At 53.7% G+C, this 19,820-nt stretch overlaps 5 protein-coding genes across 5 annotated transcripts; 1 reads left to right on the top strand and 4 right to left on the bottom strand.

Annotated features, from left to right (window-relative positions):
- Window positions 1-87: 87 nt before the first annotated feature.
- On the top strand, window positions 88-1,542 carry J7T55_004457 (uncharacterized protein; the record flags this gene model as incomplete). Its single annotated transcript, XM_053132112.1, has 1 exon — window positions 88-1,542. One exon carries the CDS (start codon window positions 88-90, stop codon window positions 1,540-1,542), a length of 1,455 nt encoding a protein of 484 aa, XP_052990070.1.
- Window positions 1,543-1,771: 229 nt separating this feature from the next.
- Window positions 1,772-4,534, bottom strand: J7T55_004456 (uncharacterized protein; the record flags this gene model as incomplete). The annotated part of the gene is made up of 2 exons (XM_053132111.1): window positions 1,772-4,332; window positions 4,402-4,534. 2 exons carry the CDS (start codon window positions 4,532-4,534, stop codon window positions 1,772-1,774), a joined length of 2,694 nt encoding a protein of 897 aa, XP_052990069.1.
- Window positions 4,535-5,165: 631 nt separating this feature from the next.
- On the bottom strand, window positions 5,166-9,791 carry J7T55_004455 (uncharacterized protein; the record flags this gene model as incomplete). The annotated part of the gene is made up of 5 exons (XM_053132110.1): window positions 5,166-6,021; window positions 6,355-6,462; window positions 6,952-9,055; window positions 9,115-9,574; window positions 9,624-9,791. 5 exons carry the CDS (start codon window positions 9,789-9,791, stop codon window positions 5,166-5,168), a joined length of 3,696 nt encoding a protein of 1,231 aa, XP_052990068.1.
- Window positions 9,792-11,840: 2,049 nt separating this feature from the next.
- J7T55_004454 (uncharacterized protein) lies at window positions 11,841-15,775 on the bottom strand (the record flags this gene model as incomplete). The annotated part of the gene is made up of 3 exons (XM_053132109.1): window positions 11,841-12,025; window positions 12,149-12,263; window positions 12,329-15,775. The coding sequence occupies 3 exons, from the start codon at window positions 15,773-15,775 to the stop codon at window positions 11,841-11,843; spliced, it is 3,747 nt and encodes a 1,248-aa protein (XP_052990067.1).
- Window positions 15,776-17,499: 1,724 nt separating this feature from the next.
- On the bottom strand, window positions 17,500-19,734 carry J7T55_004453 (uncharacterized protein; the record flags this gene model as incomplete). Its single annotated transcript, XM_053132107.1, has 1 exon — window positions 17,500-19,734. The coding sequence occupies one exon, from the start codon at window positions 19,732-19,734 to the stop codon at window positions 17,500-17,502; it is 2,235 nt and encodes a 744-aa protein (XP_052990066.1).
- Window positions 19,735-19,820: the final 86 nt, after the last annotated feature.

The raw sequence follows: 19,820 nt of genomic DNA, 5'->3' as shown, positions 1-19,820 counted from the left end.
GTCCTTTAGGGACCAGTCTTCTTGAATTGAATACATTTTACATTATCCAAATTACTCTTAATATTTTTACACACACTAAGGCGCGTCATGGACACCATCGATGCAATTGACCCGCACCCGACTGCGCAGGTTCCCCTGCTCTCTGGCACAAGGCTCTCCCTCGTGACCGGGCTCCTGCAGGGCAAATCTTACTACGAGCTTGGCCTGATGTTTCAGAGGCTTGCTGATGACGCGCAGGACCTCCCAGGCTATCTACAGGGCTACGGTGATGACTACATCACGAGGCTCGAGGAGATGAGTTCCCCGCGGTCGGACATATGGAGAATACTCCACACGATCCCTAGGCAGGTTCTCGTGTCTCTGGTTCTGGGAACATTCGCCAGAGACTTCATGAACAAGTCTGGCAAGCCCGACCACTACCGAGACATGAGGGGCTTCGGGGTCTATGCCGTCGCGATCGCCGTCGCAGGCCGTGACGGCGCGTGGCTCAAACCCACAGAGCTATCCAAGCTGATAGACCATCTCGAAAGGTATATCGACACGTCCACAAAGTACTGGGACCGCAAATGCGCGGCCCCCAGGGACGCGGACGAACGCAGTGCTCGAGACTTTGTGACCAATGTCGACAACATGTTTGGGCAGCACGCACCCGAGAAGGGGCCTCGCTTTGTGTTGAGTAGCGAGGCCGACGTGCTAGACAGCTGGCGGGCTCTCGTCAGCAGCCTGAGGCGCAGGAGGGACAAGAGCCTTGCCATCGACCCGTCCGGCCGCAAGCCTCTGCTGCAGGGCCCGCTGTACACCGGCTGCTCTGTCACGCTGGAGTTGCGGTCCAAGGCCTATGACCCCCAGTCGGGAAGGACAAGGAAGCTCACAGGCGTCAACCGTGCGTATGCCATTATGATGTCCTTAATGATGTACATGTCGCTCGACCCGGTCCATGTCTGCCGGTGTGTCACTCGACTCTGGAACAGAAAGGATCTGCCCATCGCCGAGATCCTGGTGGCGGCCCTTGCGAACTCGTACATCTCCCAGGACGGCTTCAACCGCATCGCGTGCGGCGGCGAGTCTGGGATGCCACGGGCGAAAAGAATCTCCAGGGCCAACACGGGCACCAGGGCTCGTTCCAAGTCGCCCGGGGGTCCCAAGACGCCCCCTGCCGCCCACGCTGTCGCCGGCGAGGAGCAGGGTGAGGAGGATGAATCTCTCTTTGACAGCGATGCCGAGGAGTACGTCAAGGGCCGGGAGAGCTTCTTCTATGACAACATCTTCGCATCCGTGGAGGAGCTCCGGAAGAGACATGCCTTTGTCAAAGAGTTTTGCGGCCTGCAGCCGCTCTTTGATGCGCCGGGGGACAACACTGTTGACAGCCTGCTGCAGCTGGAGAATGACCTAGAAGAGTTCCAAGAGATTGTGGACCAGATTGAGCATCACAAGAAGCTGTGTCTGGATATCAAACGAGCTGCAGAAGAGAGCATTGATGCCCTGAGGCAAGATCTTGAGATCATGGATCTGCTGGGGCAGCTGCGGAATCTTCTTAACTAGCATACTTAGATTGTAATATAGCAAGTCTCAACCCTCTCTAATACCATTACACCTGGACCAGGACGCGAGTGAAACTGTAGACGGCTGTTTCTATCAGAGAAGTGAGAGAAGACGAACTAAGTCTTACGATTTCCCATTCTTCAGTCAAGTTCTTCAAAATGAGCTTCATGTCGTTCTACTATGTTGGTTGCAGATCCGACGTGGTTGCTCTGGACATTCCCGGTACTCGTCAAGTCGACGCCCCGGGTGGCTCCCCAGATGACAAAGCTTCAGTCGCACACTCTGGAACCAAGAATCCAAAACCCTTGCACTTTTCCACAAAGTCTCTGGTGAGCTCATCTTTGGGGTGCTGCGATTTCTTCCACTGCTCGTCCAAAAGTTTCAGCAAGAATTCCTCCAAACTGCATTTCTTCCCCCCCTCATTCCTTTCTCGAAACATGGTGGCGAGAGCTATCATGGAGCAGACGCTATAGGCACCACATCCTTCGATGTCTTCCTTGTCAAACAGGTCCCTCCCCTCACCCTCGCTGGCCTTGTCAAACAGGTCTGTGGTGGCGGCCTCATGCGCACCGTCAAGGAGTATGCATGCGAGATCGCAGCATATAGAGGACAATTCATCATAGGGGAACATGATTCGTGGCATTTCGGCTTTCACCGTGCGAGAAAATGTGTCAATGTAGGACAGCATGTCTGGTTCCTGGTGGCCCTTCGGTTTGCTGATGGGAGTCTTCGCGGTGGTCCCAGACCCGTACACGGTGGTAGACGACAAGACAATCTTGCGAATCTGGCTCTGCTTGGCGTTGATCCTTTCTTGAGAGTTGACATTTTCGTGGACGGCTTCCAGAAGTGGTACGGGCTGGTTGAACTCGATCTTCAGAAGTTGGCCTGTATATTTTCTAGCCTCTCTCAGAACTTTTTGGAAGTTCTTCGGGTTTTCTCGCATAGACAAATCACCACCCAACATCGTCTCTATTAGCTCTGTGCTCAAGCGATCGGTTTTGTTGTATGCGATGCGCCTAATCAATTCCTCCACTCTGGGAATGTCGCCATTAATCATCCTCTGGTAAAACTCGGTGAGTGGCAACCCCCAAGCTAGGAGCATTCGGTTCCGGCAGTTTCTTAAAGTCTCTGGAGGTCCGGAACCCATCCAGGCCGGCCTAGGCCCGATCATGCCGAGTGTTGTGTAGAAGTCGGGCCATATCTTTCGGAAGTCTGCTGTTGTGTTCTGGTCTGCTACGGCAAGCCAGTTCATAGTATGCGCGAAAGGGACCAGAGACCACTTGCAGTTTACCATGCATATGCGACTGCGGTAGCGTTTGTATGACTGTTCGAAAAGAAACATGCCAGCAAGGACCGGATTGACCAAGAGGGGAAAATTCGAAAGCGTCGAGACTGCTTTCTTCCTCCTGTTGTTTAGCTGACCTATCCCCTCGGGAATCTTTGCTTCTAGCCAGGCTTGTTCCAGTTTAATCGAAGCTTTGAGATTTTCAAAGGCTTTTGATGACCGCTGTAAGGGATTGAAAAATCTTCGGCTGAAACCAGCCAGTTCGCATCCCAGTTTCTTGTAATCATCAGATGCTTGAGTGATGATGTTGGCTTGCCCAGATTCTGTCTTCGCTGTGCGGATATCATGCGAGATTTGAATGTAGAGGACCATACCAATGCTGTAATCACACGGCCCTGCCCACATGAGGGTGATGATGTCGGCCGTTGCACAAGCTGTTTGATCTTGGCGGAAGAACAGACTCACTGCGTATACATCAACACAGGTGTCCATAAATTCTCTTGCAGCGGTGTGGAATTTGATCTGGTGCATCCGATCCTTGTCCCTGGAGAACCCCATCGCAGCATCCAGATCATCAGACCTATCAGCAGGCGTGCGACAAGACTGCTTGAGCACCCACTCGTCTCCCTTTGCAAGCATGTGTCGGAGTGCATAGTATGCTGGCTGGAAATTCCAGTTTCTCAGATCGTCCGAAACGTGCCATGCTGACGCCTCCATCTTTCGACAGCGTTCCTTCGCGATATCTTGCGCCCGCATGATAGCGGCTGTTTTCTCTTTTTTGGACATGGTTTCAGTGCTCTCCATTAAGCAAGGTGCTAGATCACCAAATGCCAGGTCCATGTAGATATTTCTGTATTCAGAGTCAAATTCACTGGCCTCATCTTCATGGACTTTGCCGTGCTTGCGCTCGAAAGCATCCTCGATGTCTAAGAACGACTCTAAGGCCATTTGTGTTGTCACCGCGGCAGTCTGAAGGTCGACTTTCCGAGTGGAGTATTCAGCCCACTTCTTACGTAGGTAGTGGCGTATCTTGTTCGCATCTTCCAAGAGACAGTAAAGCTCCAAAAGCCTGTCTTCAGTGAGCGCTCGAACCCGTCTCACCACCACCGAGGGGTTCACGGCCAGCTTTGTACCAGACGGCAGATTGGCCCCAGGATATGGGTCTTGCACTTCAGCCTCGGTCTCAGCCCCTAGGTTTGCAAACAAGTTGGTGATGTCAAGAATCTTCTTGTCTGTTGGTGAAGACTGCAGCGATTGTGGGGCTGGGTTCTTGGCTGGAGCGAAGAGGTCATGAATGTACTGTAGCACGTCGATAAATGCTGCGTGAGCTTTGTTTGACTGGTCAACTCTCTTGTGATGGTCTTGGGAGGAATCCTCGGAGAGATGGTTGCTGTACCACGCGTGATACTGTCTGCGTACTTTGAGGGCGTCCTCGACGGAAAAGATGACTTCGTATGGCATCGAGACACCCGCGCTGTGGGCCTGGGAAGCTAGCTCTAGTAGCCCTATGAATAAGTTAGCAAGTCTCATTTTGTAGCAGACGAAAGTGTGGGCAAAATTTAAGCTGTGCTTACTTCTAATGCTTATTTCCTCTATCTTCTCATCAAACGCGATGCCAAGTTTGTCGAGCGAGTCAGAAAGCCATGTAAACAGGGACTCGGTGTCCTGTTTGTAGCGGCGGTAGGTGTTGTTTGTTGGATAGCTCATCTTGTCCGTGACGGCGCCCACTGGATGGGGGAAGTACAGTGGAGCAATTAGAAAAGTGTGTTGAAATGAGATTGAAGGCAAGATGATCTAATGTCAGGTTGCACGCCAAAGGTGTAGCGCAATGGACTGGTCCTGGGTTGACGAATTGGCACGTTGAGGTGGCGCTTTGATCAGCGTGTCGAGTGGTCCACAGCAAACCTTGCCAAATGTTCAGCTTCCACTAATTAGCAGTGGCTTCGATGCTTTGATTGTGAAGGAGTAAATTGATGCACGCTCATCAAATAAGGTGTCAAAAGTTGTGCTGTGTAAAAGGCTTGAGGGAAAGGGATCGTGCTGAATGTAAACGGGGAGAATCTGTAGCTGCTTGCCCAGATTTTGTAAATGAAACCTAGCCGCAGTGAATTACGACTGTGTTGGTCCTGTAATTGTATCTGTCACTGCCCCCAACTGAATGAGTGTGTAACCAATACTGGCCTATTTAATTACCATGGCTCAATCTCAAGTGAATGCCAGCAGGCTAACAGTAAATTTTTGTGTGGATTGTTGCAACAGTACAGACAGCACTTGAGAAACTGCTAAACTTTGCAATGTTGTCCTTTCGAGTCGTTTGAATTAAGCAGCCTTAGGCTTTCTATGATTTCCCATTCTTCCCCGCCCAAGTAAGTACGGTCTGGGTGAAGGCCGCCGGATTTTCTTCAGCACACCAGTGGCCGGAGCCCGGAATGGTCGCAGTCTCGGTGGCCTCATAGACCTCCATGTTTTGATCCGCGGCAATGCTGGCCAAGAAGCTCCCCTCACCGTTCAACGACATACAGGGCACCGCACACTTGCCGTGATTCGCCACCCAATCGCGATTCTCCTCGGCGTCCTTGTGGAAGGCCCTGTACACATCAAAGCCCGCTCTCATAGCTCCCGCCTTCTCGAACATGCTTGCGTAATAGTCGACATCAGCTGGCGTGATGGCGGAGGGATTGATGCACAGACGGTCATAGAAGTGCTTGATATACTGCCTCTCCCTACCATGGGTGAGCAGCTCTGGAAGGTCTGTCTGCCAGTGGAAGTGGAAGTGCCACACTCCAGAGTTCTCCCGGCAGAAAGTGTCATAAACCTTGGTTCCAGGCATGGGGAATTCTCCTAGAGCTACACTGGCGGTGTCCTCAGCGAAACGCGAGGCATAGGCGTGAGCTACCATTCCTCCAATATCGTGCCCGACCACGTGAACCGGCTCATTGATCCCAAGATGCTTCGTAAGGAGCTCGTGAATGTCGGAAGCCATTTGCGTCTTCTCATACCCGTCTCGGGGTTTTGAGGAGTGGCCAGCTCCGCGGTAGTCGGGTGCGATGACAGTGTAGCCTGCGTCGGCTATCGGCGTGATGACATGACGGAACTGATAGGAGCATTGCGGATAGCCATGTATCAGAAGTATGGTACCTTTCGGCTTGTTGTGTTCTGGTGGAGGGCATCTGACATAGTTGATGAAATTCTCGCTGGGTGTTGATGGTGAGCCTGACAGTAGAACTCGCTGTGTCACCCAGCGGCTGTCATCAAAGGGCTTGGTGTTGACCATGGTGTTTAGTAGCGGCGTTTAGTAGAAGTTAATGTCAAATGAGTTGTGCAAATCAACCAGGAGACTAAGAATACCTGCAGCCAGGATACAGCGCAACTTCAAGTGGCGCGAAATTGTGACACTATATATTGAATTGTTTCCCAAGTTGTCTAGGTGTCACAGCGCAGTGGTTTGCGCCACGATGACGTTCCCCTAATGCCGATCTCTAGCAATCGAACCGTTGATTTCTAGTTGTCCAATTGTGGTTGCGAACGCTAAGAGCTCGGCCCTGAGACTGCTCTCGTGCGGTAGCCAAGCAATAAGGCGAGGGAGTGGGTGTTCAGGGCCGTTGGAGACACGAACGGCAACCTTTGAAGCCCACCTGTGTTGATTGTCAGTCTACTGCTGGAGAGTCACAAAACTCAGCACTCATACTTACCCCTGCTTGACAATGAGTCCTCAAATAACCACTGACGCGTTCTGGACTTGTTGTTGTCGCTTTTGGGTTTGATCGATAGTTTGTTCGTAGGCTGAGACGACGCTTGATGGAAATATCCAGCCCAAGGGTGCAGAATAGTCGCACATTGATCTAATTGATCTGCTGGTAAGACAGAATATTTTCTGATCTATGTCGGCAAGTTATGGCATTTTGCAAATGGGAGAGCTTTGATTTCGTTACTGACCGTGACAAAGCTAAGTGTTGCCAGTGATCCAGAAAGATGGAAGTGCGCTCTGAGCAAATTGCATGGATTCCTCGAGGTTACTGCTGCCACGCAATATGAAATCTGATCCATCCCAAAGATTTCCTTACGTTGAAATTCATCTTCGACTTGGTCATGAATGCCGTCTGTTGTGGTCACTCCAATCGGACAGCCGTCGGCGGTTCGCTCCCACCAAATGGAAGCCCGTGTCCACGGCCTCGCTCAATGGCGACTCCAATAGGTGTCCAGGGGAGATGGTGTGCGGATGTACTACCTCCTCCACGGCCAGAAGCCGGGGCGACTGCGGAATAGCGATACTCCCATTTTCGTCCTGGACGAGCGGTGGCGCCGGACCCTGCTGCAACGTAGGGTCATGCACGTCTTCGGGCTTCAACATACGATCCAGCTGCTGAACCACTTCGGTCAAGCCAAAAAGGTAGGCTATATCGCGCTGAGTGACGCCCTCCCTCAGGCTGTGCCCAGGGTTCCGGGCGAGCTCGGATGCCCTGTTGAACCACTCCCCGAATCCCACCGTGTTTGAGTTGCACAGTCGAGCACAGGCGTCGAGCTGGCTGGCAGTGAGATCCGGGGCGATGTGATGGTAATGCACCGTCCAGTAGCGGCCGGCGTACTCGAGGAATCTGCCTGCGAATAGATCACTGAAGAGATTCTCCGCGATCGAAAGGCAGCGAGAGGACTTGACATTGAGAAGAGACAGATAGGTCAGACAGATGTTCAGCACCTCGTGATGTGCGCGCTTGAGTACAATGGAACTGTGCCATTTGCTCTCCGGAGGCCTCGGGATTGAGGACTGAGAGTCTGTGTGGTCGCCCTGCATTTCGACGAGAAGGAATTCTCTCGCCGTCTGATGGACGAGGTAGACCGTCTCACGAACGATGCGAATGAAGTGGCCACAAAGTTCTTTCGCACGCTCCTCAAAATTATGCACCACGTCGAGCTTCAGGTCCTCAAATGTCATCTGATCCGTGCTGACAGCCATTGCAACACTCAGTTCTGACAGAGTCATAGGCCTGATAGCGCCAACGACGATTTGGAGCAGTCTCCTAGCTTGGAAGGCATCGGAGCTTTGATCGAGCAGTCTGTCATAGATCTGGAAAATGTCGCCTCGTGCATCGAGGATGTCAATCAGCTCTCTTTTGGATGCACCCTTCTTGGTCTCTAAAAGGTCGATGACCAGGGTAGTCCAGAGGAATGTTCTGTCTGCGCCCTTGATCAAGCCTGCTCGGACGTCTGCTAGGACTTCTCTAGGTATTCCTCGGCGGGTCGCATTTTCGATATGATGCTCAATGACAAGTTCGACGTCTTGGCTGATTGCCTCTGGCTCGTCCTCTCCTCTGAGTCGAATAGTTGGTAGAATGTCAAAGGCGTGTTTGATATCATTGCCGGGTCGGCTTGCGATGATTGTCTTTACAAATGGAGGGTTTGTGAGGCTGCTTCCTTCCCTGGTGCTGTAGAACCGGGTGAGTGATTGTAGTAGCTGTTGTCTTGTGGATGGCTCGCATTCGTCAAGACCATCGAAGACGAGGATTACATCTCTTGAGGAGGGATCCGTAGTAGAAATGTCCAGGAGCTTCCACAGCATATTAAAAGAGCGTAGAATATCCTTGCCCTCATCCAAAAATTGGTTGGTGACGTGTTTCAGTAACCATGGCTGGGCAGCATACAGCTGGTGAAGCATAGCTGCAATAGCGTGATTAGCATCCTTCTGTTCGCTGTTGTCTTCCTTAAAGAAAAAATAGCAGACGACTTCTGGAGTTTGGATCTTGTTTTCCGAGCTCTTTAGGTGGTCGATCAGATAAGAAATGAGCACCGATTTTCCGCACCCCGGGTCAGCTGAGAGCCAGAGAAGATCGGAGGCCGGCTTCTGTCTCCAGCTCCGGTACTTCTCGTGGCGTATTAGCCATTGGCAAGTACCAGGGACAGCTGGTGGGTATCTATCCTTGTGCGCTCCGTAATTGGAATTCCTTAACAACTTCAGAAAATTCGATTGCGCTTTCCGTTCTTCTTTCTGTCGAGCTGCTTCCAGCTTCTGCTGGCGCTTAATCTCGTTCTGGTTGATAGACTCGGCTACGTCGTCATGTTTGGCGTGGTCGAAGTTTTCACCAAGGTAGTCCGGCCTCCACTTTTGTTCCATTTCAGTTGACCACATTCCCTTAGGCTTCTGGGTGGAGGATGGCTGGGAAAGAACGCTCAATGGCATTTTTGCACCAATTCCGGCGCTGGCTCTATCTGAGCCGGTAATACTGGCTTGCTCTGGCATGTTCGTTAGCACCTGAAATTCAAATTGGAGTGGACCTTGGTATATGACCTACTTGGATTGGACGCAGAGCCCGCCAAGTTCTGAATGTTAGTCCAGACACAGCGATATCTCTGCTCGTCGATACTATCGAACCTGCACATCGTGCGATGATTTCCCATGATACCAATAGACACTTCGTCTGGAAAGCCCAGAACAGCAGAATCTTCTTCGACCACACGTTGATTCAGATACTCCATTTTGTCCGTTTCGTAGAAGCTGATTATCTGAAGAGCCTTGGCCCTGTCGACGAAAGATTTGGAGATCTCTTGCAGCTGTCCAGACTCGGTCTGCAAATGTTGAGAGAGCTTCGAGTTTGTCTTGCTGCCGAGGCTGGCGAAACTGGCGACATTGCTTAGAACAGTGCTCCAGCTTGCGAGCGAGGAGCCTCGGTGGGGGGTGCCAAAGAACATGACTCCGTGAATGGAATTGAGAAGGTTGTGGTACCGATCTCTCTCGTGAGCCCTAATTATGGCCTAAAGGCCGGTCAATAACGAGCTTCTAGAGACAGGATTGAGAGCCCACCTTTTTCACTACGATTCCGCCAAGGCTGTGGCAGATGAAGATGATAGGACGTGTCTCGGCCACATTCATGCGCTGTGACAAGAGCGACTCCAGAAGCTGCTCAGCAAAAGTGCCAACATCGGAGGTTGATTTGCTGAAGAGCAACACGGAGTCGTAGCCGAACGACATAATGCGAGCGTGTGGAATCTGTTGTGGCAAGAAATCTCGCAGCCACATTGGTCCTCCACCCTTCGAGCCCGGTTTGCTGGATTGCCATGTCTTTTCCCAGTGACCGTTCAGGCCATGTAGAGCAACTATGTCGATCGCGTCAGGGTCGTTGTCTTCTTGAGGCTCCAGGACAAACAATCCACAGCGTTCGGTTGTACGATGTGCGGTATCTCGTGCTGAGAGTAGCGTCTCGGAACGAAATGTAGGCACCTCGCTTGGTGCTACAAGAGTATCGAAGGTCGTTCCACGGGATGACGTGCCTTCCTTGCCAGCTTCCTCAATACCTGGACCAGAGACATGGGAAGCTTCGGCAACTTTCTTCCTTTTCCAAGGAAGCCGCATCCTGGAACAATTGTCTTCCTCCCTCGCTTTCTCTTCTTTTTTTGCAGTCGATGACACGGATCAGGCTGTCAATTATGTGGCCATGATCTCACTTACAGACGAAGTCTATATGGGCAGGCATAAACGATTGACTTTTTAACACAAATCAAAGACTTCGCTGGAGCCATCTCGTCTTGTCCTGCCTGGTCTGTATCAAGCCAGTTGTGGTGAAAAGAGATGCGATGGAACGCGACAATTAGATGAAAATCGTTGGCTGAAGCTGACTTTTTAACCCCACGCTTGCGTAACATGGAGGGCATGGAGGGGCGCAGTCAGACAGATGCACATGTGCACATCCAAATCCTCCTAAGCCAGTAATGGTCGGCGTGGCTTGCAATGACCATGATGCAATATTTGAGCTCTTTAATTGTGGACATATTTAAGCTGAGATGTGCTCAAGCTACTCATGAAATACTCCTGGTCTGGCTCAACGCCTGCTCACTGAAGCCCGCAGCTTTGGGTCCTGCTAAGGTATGCGATCATCCCGTCCTGAGCCCGCAATGTTAGCAGCCTTCGTGAAAACTTTTCTAAGGAGCCTGAAATGTCTGTCAGCTTCAGAGGTCATCTAAGCCACTAGGATGGGTTGGTGGGGGAAGGGGGTTGCAGCTGTCGACTTGCATTAGCCTGCTGTTGTCATAATAGTATTTTGCGGCCAATAGATATTTACACTTTCTCCTGAGGAGGGTGTGCTAAGCCCCCTCCCCCACACCTAGACTATTCAGGAACAGTCAACAGTGTCATTAGGACAGGAAGCATCAAATAACGCTAAACCCGGTCGCAGTCTCGCTCGGCTGCCTCACATTTCCGCAAACTTTTAAGACTGAAGTGCCGAGGTAGTCACTATCGCCCGGACACAAGAGACAAACAGCAGAAGTACACGGAGTCCTTATACCCCTCAGTGACACCACTTGACTTACAGTCTCATTGATCTATCCAAATCTGAATGTGCAGATCAAGCTTAAAACCCTTCAATTCCCTAACGATTAAGCCGCTCTACAACAGTCAAATCACACACGGCGCACGCAATAGCAGATGACATCGCACCAAATAGGATATCACGCGCAAGACTCAGTAAAACACAGACGCGACGGGGAGAAAAATGGGGTATCGATCCCCCAATCCGTTCTACTATCCACTTAAGCGCGCCAAGCGAGTCAAGCTCGACGACTGCTAGCAAGAAAGCTGAATACAATGTGTATGCACGCACCTCCATACTACCAACAAACTGCGCGTAGGCCCCCCATGTCCGACTCATCGAGACCCAAGTGATGCGAAGCAGTGTGTCCAAAGCCAAGCCAGTGATTGAGCCAACTCTGCCAAAGGGGGGCCAAAATCTCTCCAAAGACTGCTAAAGCATGGGAAAAGACTGAAGGGTATAGGATAGGATTCGAAACGCGCGGAACAAGTGCAAATGTGCAATGGGTCAAACTTGCCACCCGGAGAAAAACATATCGGCCGGGGCCGGGGTATTTGCAATTAAAAACATAAGGATAGATGCCGGATCCTCCTCAGTCGGGCAGAAGAAGACCTTGCGAAGTTGACAGCCCTTACGGGCCAGAACGCTGCGGGCCCGGTTGGGCAGGTTGTTCTCGTTGATTTATTTGCGACACTAATGAAGGGGCGAGGCTCCTACGCCAACTGGTTGACATCGTTATTGCTGATCCTGGCGGTCGTAGCCTCCTCCATGCTGCGCAATATTCTTAGGTTTTGTTCGCGCATATCACTGTCGAGAGATTCGAGCGAGGCGCAAGTATGTCTCATCCTAGCGATCTTAACAGCCACATCCGTTAGCAGCGATCCTCCAGCATGCCGAACTGCGCAACCAAGGGACGTGAAGAAGAGAGTCATCGATAAATGCAGGGAACGAAGGTAAGGAGTGCAAGTAGCAAGGGGCTTTCGCACCAAAGCTAGTGCCGCTGAAGAATGGTCCGGCTCACCTTCCGCCGTGGCTCCAGTCGTCTCTCCAGCGGCGGCGGCATCATCTCCCGTGTCATCGGCGAATCTGCTAGCCGCTAAGCCCGTCTTTACTGGCGTCTTGGGCGTCGCCAGGGTCTTTCAGGTTACACCGTACATGGTCAGTGATCCTGTCGCAGATAAGCGTCCTGAGGGCGGCATACCTTGACCTCTGCAAGCTCCGCCTCCCTGACCTTCAGTTGCGCCTGCAGCTCCCCGATCTGCGATTCCGCCTTCTCAGCCCGGCTCGTAGCCTCGTTGAGAATCTCCGTCATCGACTCGTGCATGTCCTTGTAGTCTGCCTCCGCCGTCTTCGCCTTGGCCGAGGCCTCGAGCTTGTGCGCCTCGAGCTCCTTGGTGACCATCTCGAGGTCTTCCCTGAGTGACTCGAGCTCATCTGAGGCCTTGGCGGACTTGGCCTGGGTAGCGGCCACGGCCTCATCGTACGCCTTCTTGTACTTGGCGAGCTCCTCCTTCACAGCTTCCAGCTCCGCCGTGTCGGGAGTCTTGGGCTGTCTGTTTGCGTCGAGGTCAGCCTCGGCCTGGATTCTGGCAAACTTCTCATTTGCGAGCTTTCCACTGAGGTCGTCGATCTCCTCCTCTGCCTTGGCCATTTGCGACTTGACTGCCGCGAGGGCATTCTCGAGGTCAGACTTGGACTGTGTGAGCTGGGCTTCCAGCGCAGAAGCATGCTGGTTCTTGAGCTCCAAGATGGCCTTCTCGTGCTGCTCTTTCAAGCTCTCCATCTCGTACTTGACGTCTGCGGCTCCGCCAGCATGCTCGCTCTTCAGCCTCTCGATGGCTGCTGCGTTGGCCTCGATCAGCTTCTCGACTTCGTCAGAGTGGGATGCCTGGAGCTCTCTCTTCGTGGCCTCGAGGCTGGCAGCATGGTGCTCGTCCATCTCGCTCAACTTGGCTCTGAGAGCAGCAAGCTCTTCTGTAGATGACTGCGCGGTCTCAAGCTCCTTCTTCAGCTGATCCAGATCCGCGGCGTGCTGGGTGGACAGTCCCTTCTTGACTTGCTCTATATGGCTCTCAAGCTCTGAGGCGTGTTTGGAGTTGAGTTCGGCCTCCAGGTCCTGCAGCTGCTTGGACAAGCCCTGCACCTCCGTAGCATGCTTGGCGTTGAGTTCAGCCTCTAGCTCCTGCAACTGCTTGGACACACTCTGCAGCTCCGTAGAATGCTTGGCATTGAGTTCCTGCTCGAGCTGGGCAAGCTGGGCCAGCTGGGCCTCTTGTGCTCCCTCGCCGGCAGACTTTGTCGCTTTAAGCTCATCGGCATGTGCGGCAAGCAGCTGCTGCTTCTCGGACGCGCTCTTCTCGTTCAGGGCGTCAATGATCTCCGCATGTGAGGCCTTCAGAGCTTCCAGTTCCTTTGCGAGAGTCGCCTCGGACTCGCTCTTCAGTATCTCGATTTGCTGGGTGTGGCTGGATTTCAAACCCTCCAGGTCTCCCAGTAGAGACTCTCGCTCTGCAGAAACACCGCTCTTCGCGGCCTCCAGCTCCATGGCATGGTTAGCCAGAAGAGCATCAAGGGACTTCTGGTGCTCTTCTGCCTTCGCTTCCAAGGAGGCGACGGCACTGGCGTGCTCGGCCTTTGCCGTCTCTAGAGCAGTGGAGGTGGCACCGTGCTGGCCCTTGATTTCCTCCAGAGCCTTGGTGTGAGTCTCGACGGCAGCGGCATGGGTCTCTGACAATTCGTTGTGCTTGGTCTCGAGCTCCTCGTACTTGCGCTTGTACATAGCCTCGCCTTGCAAACTGTTGATCTCGTTCTCGTAGTCCGTGGTGATTTGCTTGAGATGCTGGTTGTGCTTGTCTTCGATAGCAGCGTGCTCCGACTGCAGCTTCTCAATCTCCGCATCCTTTGTCTTCATGTCCTCCTCGAGCTTAGAGATGGCCCCCTGTGCCTTGCTAGCCGTCTCCTGGGCCTCCTTCAGCTGGGCCTCCATGCTTTGCATCCGCTCCTCGAAGGACTGGATTTCGCCAGCCTTGGCCTCCAGCTCAGCCTTGACGCTGCTCGCACTCGTCTCGGCGGTCTCAAGCTTGGCCTTGAGCTCTGAAATTTCGGCCTCGAGCGCGGAGATCTGAGCAGCGGTTGCTGCGCTCTCATCAGAGACCTTGGCCTCGTGGGCGCTCTCCAATGCAGCTTGGGATGCGGTCAAATCATCGATCTTAGCCTGGAGCTCGGCCAGCGCAGCCTCATGGCTAGCTTTCTGGTCCGCAAGAGCCTTCTCATGATCACCCGAGGTGGCCTTGCCCAGTTCGAGTTCTTCGGCGTGCTTCGATTCGAGCGCAGTTATAGCGTCCTTGTGCTGCTCGTTGAGTGTTTGCTGCAGTGCATCCAGCTTTGACGCATGCTCCTCGGTGGCCTTGCTCAGATTGGCCTCGGTCTCGCTGAGTCGGGCATCATGCTCGGCCTTGACAGACTCGAGGGCCTCCTTGAGGGAGGCGACCTCGGCATCAGTGGCCTCCTTCGCAGCTGTGAGCTCGGACAGCTCTGCTTTCTGCTTCTCAAGCTGCTCTTCGGATTGTTGGAGCTTTGCTTGGGCGTCCGTGATCTGGGCCTCGAGAGCCTCCACCTCAGCCTTGTGCTTCTCCTTGACGCTCTCCAGCTCATCAGCCAGCTCCTTGTGGGCAGAGTCGTCAGCGCCGGCCTCAGGGGGTGCTGCTGCACTGATTTTCTCAGTAAGCTCAGCGATCTTCTCCTCGGACGAGGAAATCTGCGATTTGAGAGTGGTTATTTCCGTCTCACTGTTTGCAAGCTTGGTCTTGAGCTCCTCGATCTCCTTGGCAGACTCCGCGGCGGCGGCGGCAGCACTGGCACTGGACGTGGAGGGCGGGCGAGCTGCAGGCTTCGTCGGTGCGCTAACGGTCGAGGAACTGCCAGCAAGGGTCGACAGGCGCTTCTTGGCCTCTGCCACGGCACCGGTAGCAGCTGGCTTTGTCACAGTGCGTGATGTGCTGGTCGAACTGATGCTCGAATCCTTGGTGTGGCCCGCAGGCTTGGTCGCGCTCGGTCTCGATGAAGACGTCGGCGAAGTAACGCTTGGAGATGCCGCCGCTGTTGCCGCTGGTTTCCTGGTCGTCGTCGTGGTTGTTGAACTAGCCGCGGGCTTTGGCTTCGTGCCGGGCGAGCTGGCGGAGGTTGCGCTGGACAAGGTCGAAGTGCGGCGGGCAGCCGTACCGAGAGTCGAGGTCCTGCGGCTCTTTTCGTCCTCGGAAGCCGATGCATGAGAGCGCTGCGTAGATGATGTCCCTGTTGTCGAGGTCCGCTTGGCGGCAGTCGAACCTGCTGGCGGACGTGTAGGTGGCTTGCTCAGTCCACCGCCCGCAGCGCTCGAACGAGCTGAGCTCGCGGTAGGCTTTGTGGCGGTGGAAGAAGTCGTGCCGGGACGTCGCGCAGCCGTTGTGGTCGTCGCAGTAGCTGGCTTCCTCGCTGGGGCTGCAGTACCCGCAGCCTTGGGGCCATTGGCAGCAGCAGGCTTCTTGACGGGCGGCGCTGCGCCGGCGGCAGCAGGGGCAGCAGCGGGGGCAGCGGGGGCAGGCGACTGAGGCTTTTCGGCAGGAGCCTCCTCAGGCTGGACAACTTCGAAACCCTCGGCATCAGACATGTTGGCTTGCAGGCGGGCGTCTTGACAAGTATAGAGGGGCGGGCCTTGATGAAGCGGTCTCGAATCTGATCAAGTAGCACAGTCAGCCGCGTGGCCCCAAGTACAAGCTGGCGCGTGGCCCGTCGAGCCGTTGCAGAGGCGCCTCAGCACTAGTGAAGCTCGCAACGCTGGACGTGGAGGGGCGCAGGACCGCAGCGACGGAGATGGAGACGTGGAGCTACGTACCAGCTGTGCCAGAAGCTCAGAGTCCCTCCAAGTATAGGGGTTGCTCGGTTGCTGTGCAACGGCCGGGCGGACACGTTCAAATGGATTGCTTGCTGGAGCAATCCAAGGTGGCCGAGCAGTAATTACAAGATATAGCAGCCAAGCAGCAGGCAAATGGAAATACAGGTGGTGCTCGAGCTGTCTCTCGGTTCGTTTGGCTTGCTTGCTCCTCGTGTACGGTGTAAGAGAGAAGGAAGTTCAGCAGACGTGTCGCGAGAGAAATAAAATTGGGCACCCAGAGGAGGTCCGGAAGGCGAGAGAGCAACCGCACCTCCCTGGCCTGCACTCCCGGCGCTGTGCCTGGCCGAGCCTGTCTGTCAGTGCACGGGGCGCTGGCTGGACAGGGGGGAGGGGCCAAGCTACCATGCAGGCCATGCAGGCCACGCTGTACTGTTACTGTACATCAGACCGATCAAATTTGGTGGTTGACATGAACGGCGCCAACCAAAACTCAGCGGTTCCCCCTATGATGAACGTACCGCATCATGTTGGGCTTGGGTACGGTCCTACGGCGCCAAATAAAATGCCAACTGCAACCTGGGATGGCCATCTCGACCTGACTATTTGCTGCACTAAAAGCTGATCCCTATTTGAGTTCGGGCCCTGCCTGTGTTGCAGAGCAGCAGAACACCAACCCAAGCACGCCCGTGGCCAATGTGTGGCTGGCTGGCTGGCGGACAGTGGGCAGCATAGTGGGCCACGACAACCATGCTGACCATGTCGCCTATCGCATCTAGCCGTTATCTGGGCTGCCCGGGCGTGTCAGATCTCGAACCGATCTTCCTGCTCCTCCTAATCATTTGAGTCCACCTGATGGGCACGAACCCTGGCTACTTGGAAACGGGTTTGAGGGGCATTCGCATTGATCATAGTGGCGGTCCTAAGACCCCTCTGGCAGGGTGCATGCTCGGTAGACAAGCCGAGGAGTGAGCTCTGGTGGAACACGCGGTGGGAGCAGAAGAGATTGCTGCCGGCCTCTCCGAGTCAGTCGCTGCTGACGATGCTACTGACGACGCACCGTACTGGTTGATTGACTGATTGATTGATAGATCAATGTCCATTTTAGAAGAGAGCGTTGCGTTTATGACTTGTCAATTGTCCACATTGGGCTCTATGTCCATGTCAAAGAGAACCAAGAACGCCAATTCATTAGGCTCGCCCAACGCTGCAGGCGACAAACGGTCACCAATAGCCAGTAATTAAGTTCAGGTGTGCCATTGATCTTATCACTTATTAGCTGTTGATACATGTGACAGGCTCTTCGCGGGCAAAACACCGCGCACGACAATGTGGCATGCTCTCGTTGGCAGTGCCTGACTGCCTCCTCTGTAACCCACCTCCCGAATTATTGGAGTACATGAGCAACGCGCTGTCAACGGTAATGACTGGAACAATCTTCTCAATTGGATGTCGACAACCGGAAGAACTCCAACAAACAGTCCAAAATTCCCACAATAGAGTTACAGAGCCCAGGTTGGGATCTCGACGCCTTTCTGGATGTAGGCTTCACGGTAGCCCTGCTTCAGAAACGCTGCTTTTCTCGCAACATCGTCCTGCGAACGTCGTAGTTTTTGTGCCATTGATACCACATTATAGTTCTTCTTGTATCGGATCGCCCGAATCATGGCTTTCTCTTCCTGAATAGACCATGGCCTGCTCGCCTGAGACGCTCGTCGTGAACTACCCACGCCGGGCGAAAGGTCTTGTGGGCGACGGTTGCTGGAGGGGTGTCTGTTCGACCCCGGTGTCTCCGGAGGGGGCCTATAATTGTCCGAAAAAGGATCATCTGAATCTGAATCTGAGATGACCTGAACCCGGACGTTCCTAGAAGGGCCACCTCCAGGCCGAGGTCTTCCAGCAGTTCTCTGGCCTTGTCCTGATGGGCTCCAGCCCGGCGCCGCATGCTTTGTAGAAGTGGCACGGGAAGACTCGGGCATGGCAGGCTGGCTCTGATCCCACAACTGCTTCATAGGATCCGGTCTGGATCTCAAGGCTTGTGAGCTCTTTACGAAAGCTTGAAATCCTTTCTCGTCTCTTCTCTTCTGTTCTTCTTTTTCCCGCTCTTTCGCGGCTGCAATCGACCGTTGCCGCTCCAAAATCCGCTCTTGGTCCCGCCGCTTGGCTTCAGCCTCGCGTTCCTGCCTCTCAGCTTGTGCCGCGACGTCCCGCATATCCCTTTCCGCTTTCTTGAAGGCGGAATGCAGAGCATCCAGCTGCGACTCCATGGTAGAGCGTGCTTTTCTCTCCGACTCCTCAGCCTTTGGTCCGTCTTTGTCGGGATAGTTTGCGTCGTCTTGAGACTCATTGTTCCGAGGCCATTGCTCAAGGCCCCTCTGGAGTGCCTTGTGGAGTCGATTAGCCCAAGCAAGAGGTCTCAAGAAGAACTGAAGCGTGAAGCAGTCGAGATGTAATATTGTTTTGGACCGGTTATCCTCCGATGGACAAATATCGCATGCCTTCTTCACGGTAATTATCAACATCGGGATCAACCGGCGAGAAATATCTCTCAGCAGCGCCTGCCTCATCTTGATGGCTCGCGCTGCGAATCTTTGACCAGCGGCTGGCGGCGATGGAAGCAATTTTCGAGAACAAATCTTGTCGACGGTATGATTTATGCTTGCGAGATGCTGCTGAACGTCTACACTGTTCGCCCTGAGGTACGCAATTGTTGTTATAAAACCATGGTCACCACTCAAAGGCTGCTGCGGAGGGCTGGTTGCCTCATCAAGAACATCGTTTAGACCTTGAATTTCATCCATCAAAGCCTTACCAGAGGCTGTCTCACAAGTTTTGTGGCCGCCTTCGTCGTTATCGCTCTCGAATGTGCGAGTCCAACCTGACATTCCCGTCCACGCGTGATGTTGCAATGTCTTGAAAATGCCACCCATGCTGTTGATTATGACCTTGACTGTTACTGGTGTCTCACCTTGATGAGGAGCTTCGACGAAGGCCGAGTCCTCAGCAATATCAGACTCGATTTCACTTGGAGAGTCGACCTCGCTTTCGTCCTCAGTATGAGAGGAGATATCCTCCTTATCATTTTGAGGCGGTCTGTCATGGTCCGTGTGGCTTCGCTGGTTGGTTTTCTGAGGGGCCTTCCCGTTTGCACCAGGCCTGCCCCTGGACCTATCGTGTGCGTTTTGTGGCGCGTCGATGTCTTCACCATTGGGGGTTTGAGACACGAAGAGATCATCTTCGCTGTTCTCTCCTTCGTCTGAGGATGCCACGACTTCCGGCGGCTGATCACTCCGTCGCCTGCCAATACCGTTTATCGTCGGCTTCATGGCCCGATTCCGTGCTTGGTTCATAGCCTGAGTAATACGGTCATGATCGATACCATCTGGGCCACCGTCTTCGTCATCTTCATCATCCTCGTTCTCTTCCTCGGCCGCATCGCTGCCTTCATCCTCACTTTCTTCCTCCTCGGCCTGCTTCGTCGTCACTCGCCGGGTTGAGACTGCTTGATCTTGGATTTCCAGGGCGTGGCTGAGCTTAGCAGCTTCACGCCTGGCAATCCTTGCCGCGCGGTCATCCACTGGTTTTGATGGTTTCCTGGGCGTTGCATTTTTGCCGTCTGCATCATTGTTGGGCTTCACCCGCTTAGTGAACTGCCCAAAATAGTCCAGTTCATTGTCTTGGGCAGCATCATCAAGCAGCTGTTGGGCTACCAACCGCGTGCCCCGCCTTTTGGGCATCTTGTTCGTGCTTAGAGCGACAAGATCTGGCCCCAATCGGGGGAGACTTGCGTCAAATTTCAGAGGGACCTCATGAATTCGATATT

This window comes from Diaporthe amygdali, assembly GCF_026229845.1.
Source record: "Diaporthe amygdali strain CAA958 chromosome Unknown NODE_29_length_634662_cov_65_424859, whole genome shotgun sequence".
Lineage (NCBI taxonomy): Eukaryota > Fungi > Ascomycota > Sordariomycetes > Diaporthales > Diaporthaceae > Diaporthe > Diaporthe amygdali.
Note: the sequence above shows the minus strand (reverse complement) of the source record. Positions and strands in the feature narration are given on the sequence as shown.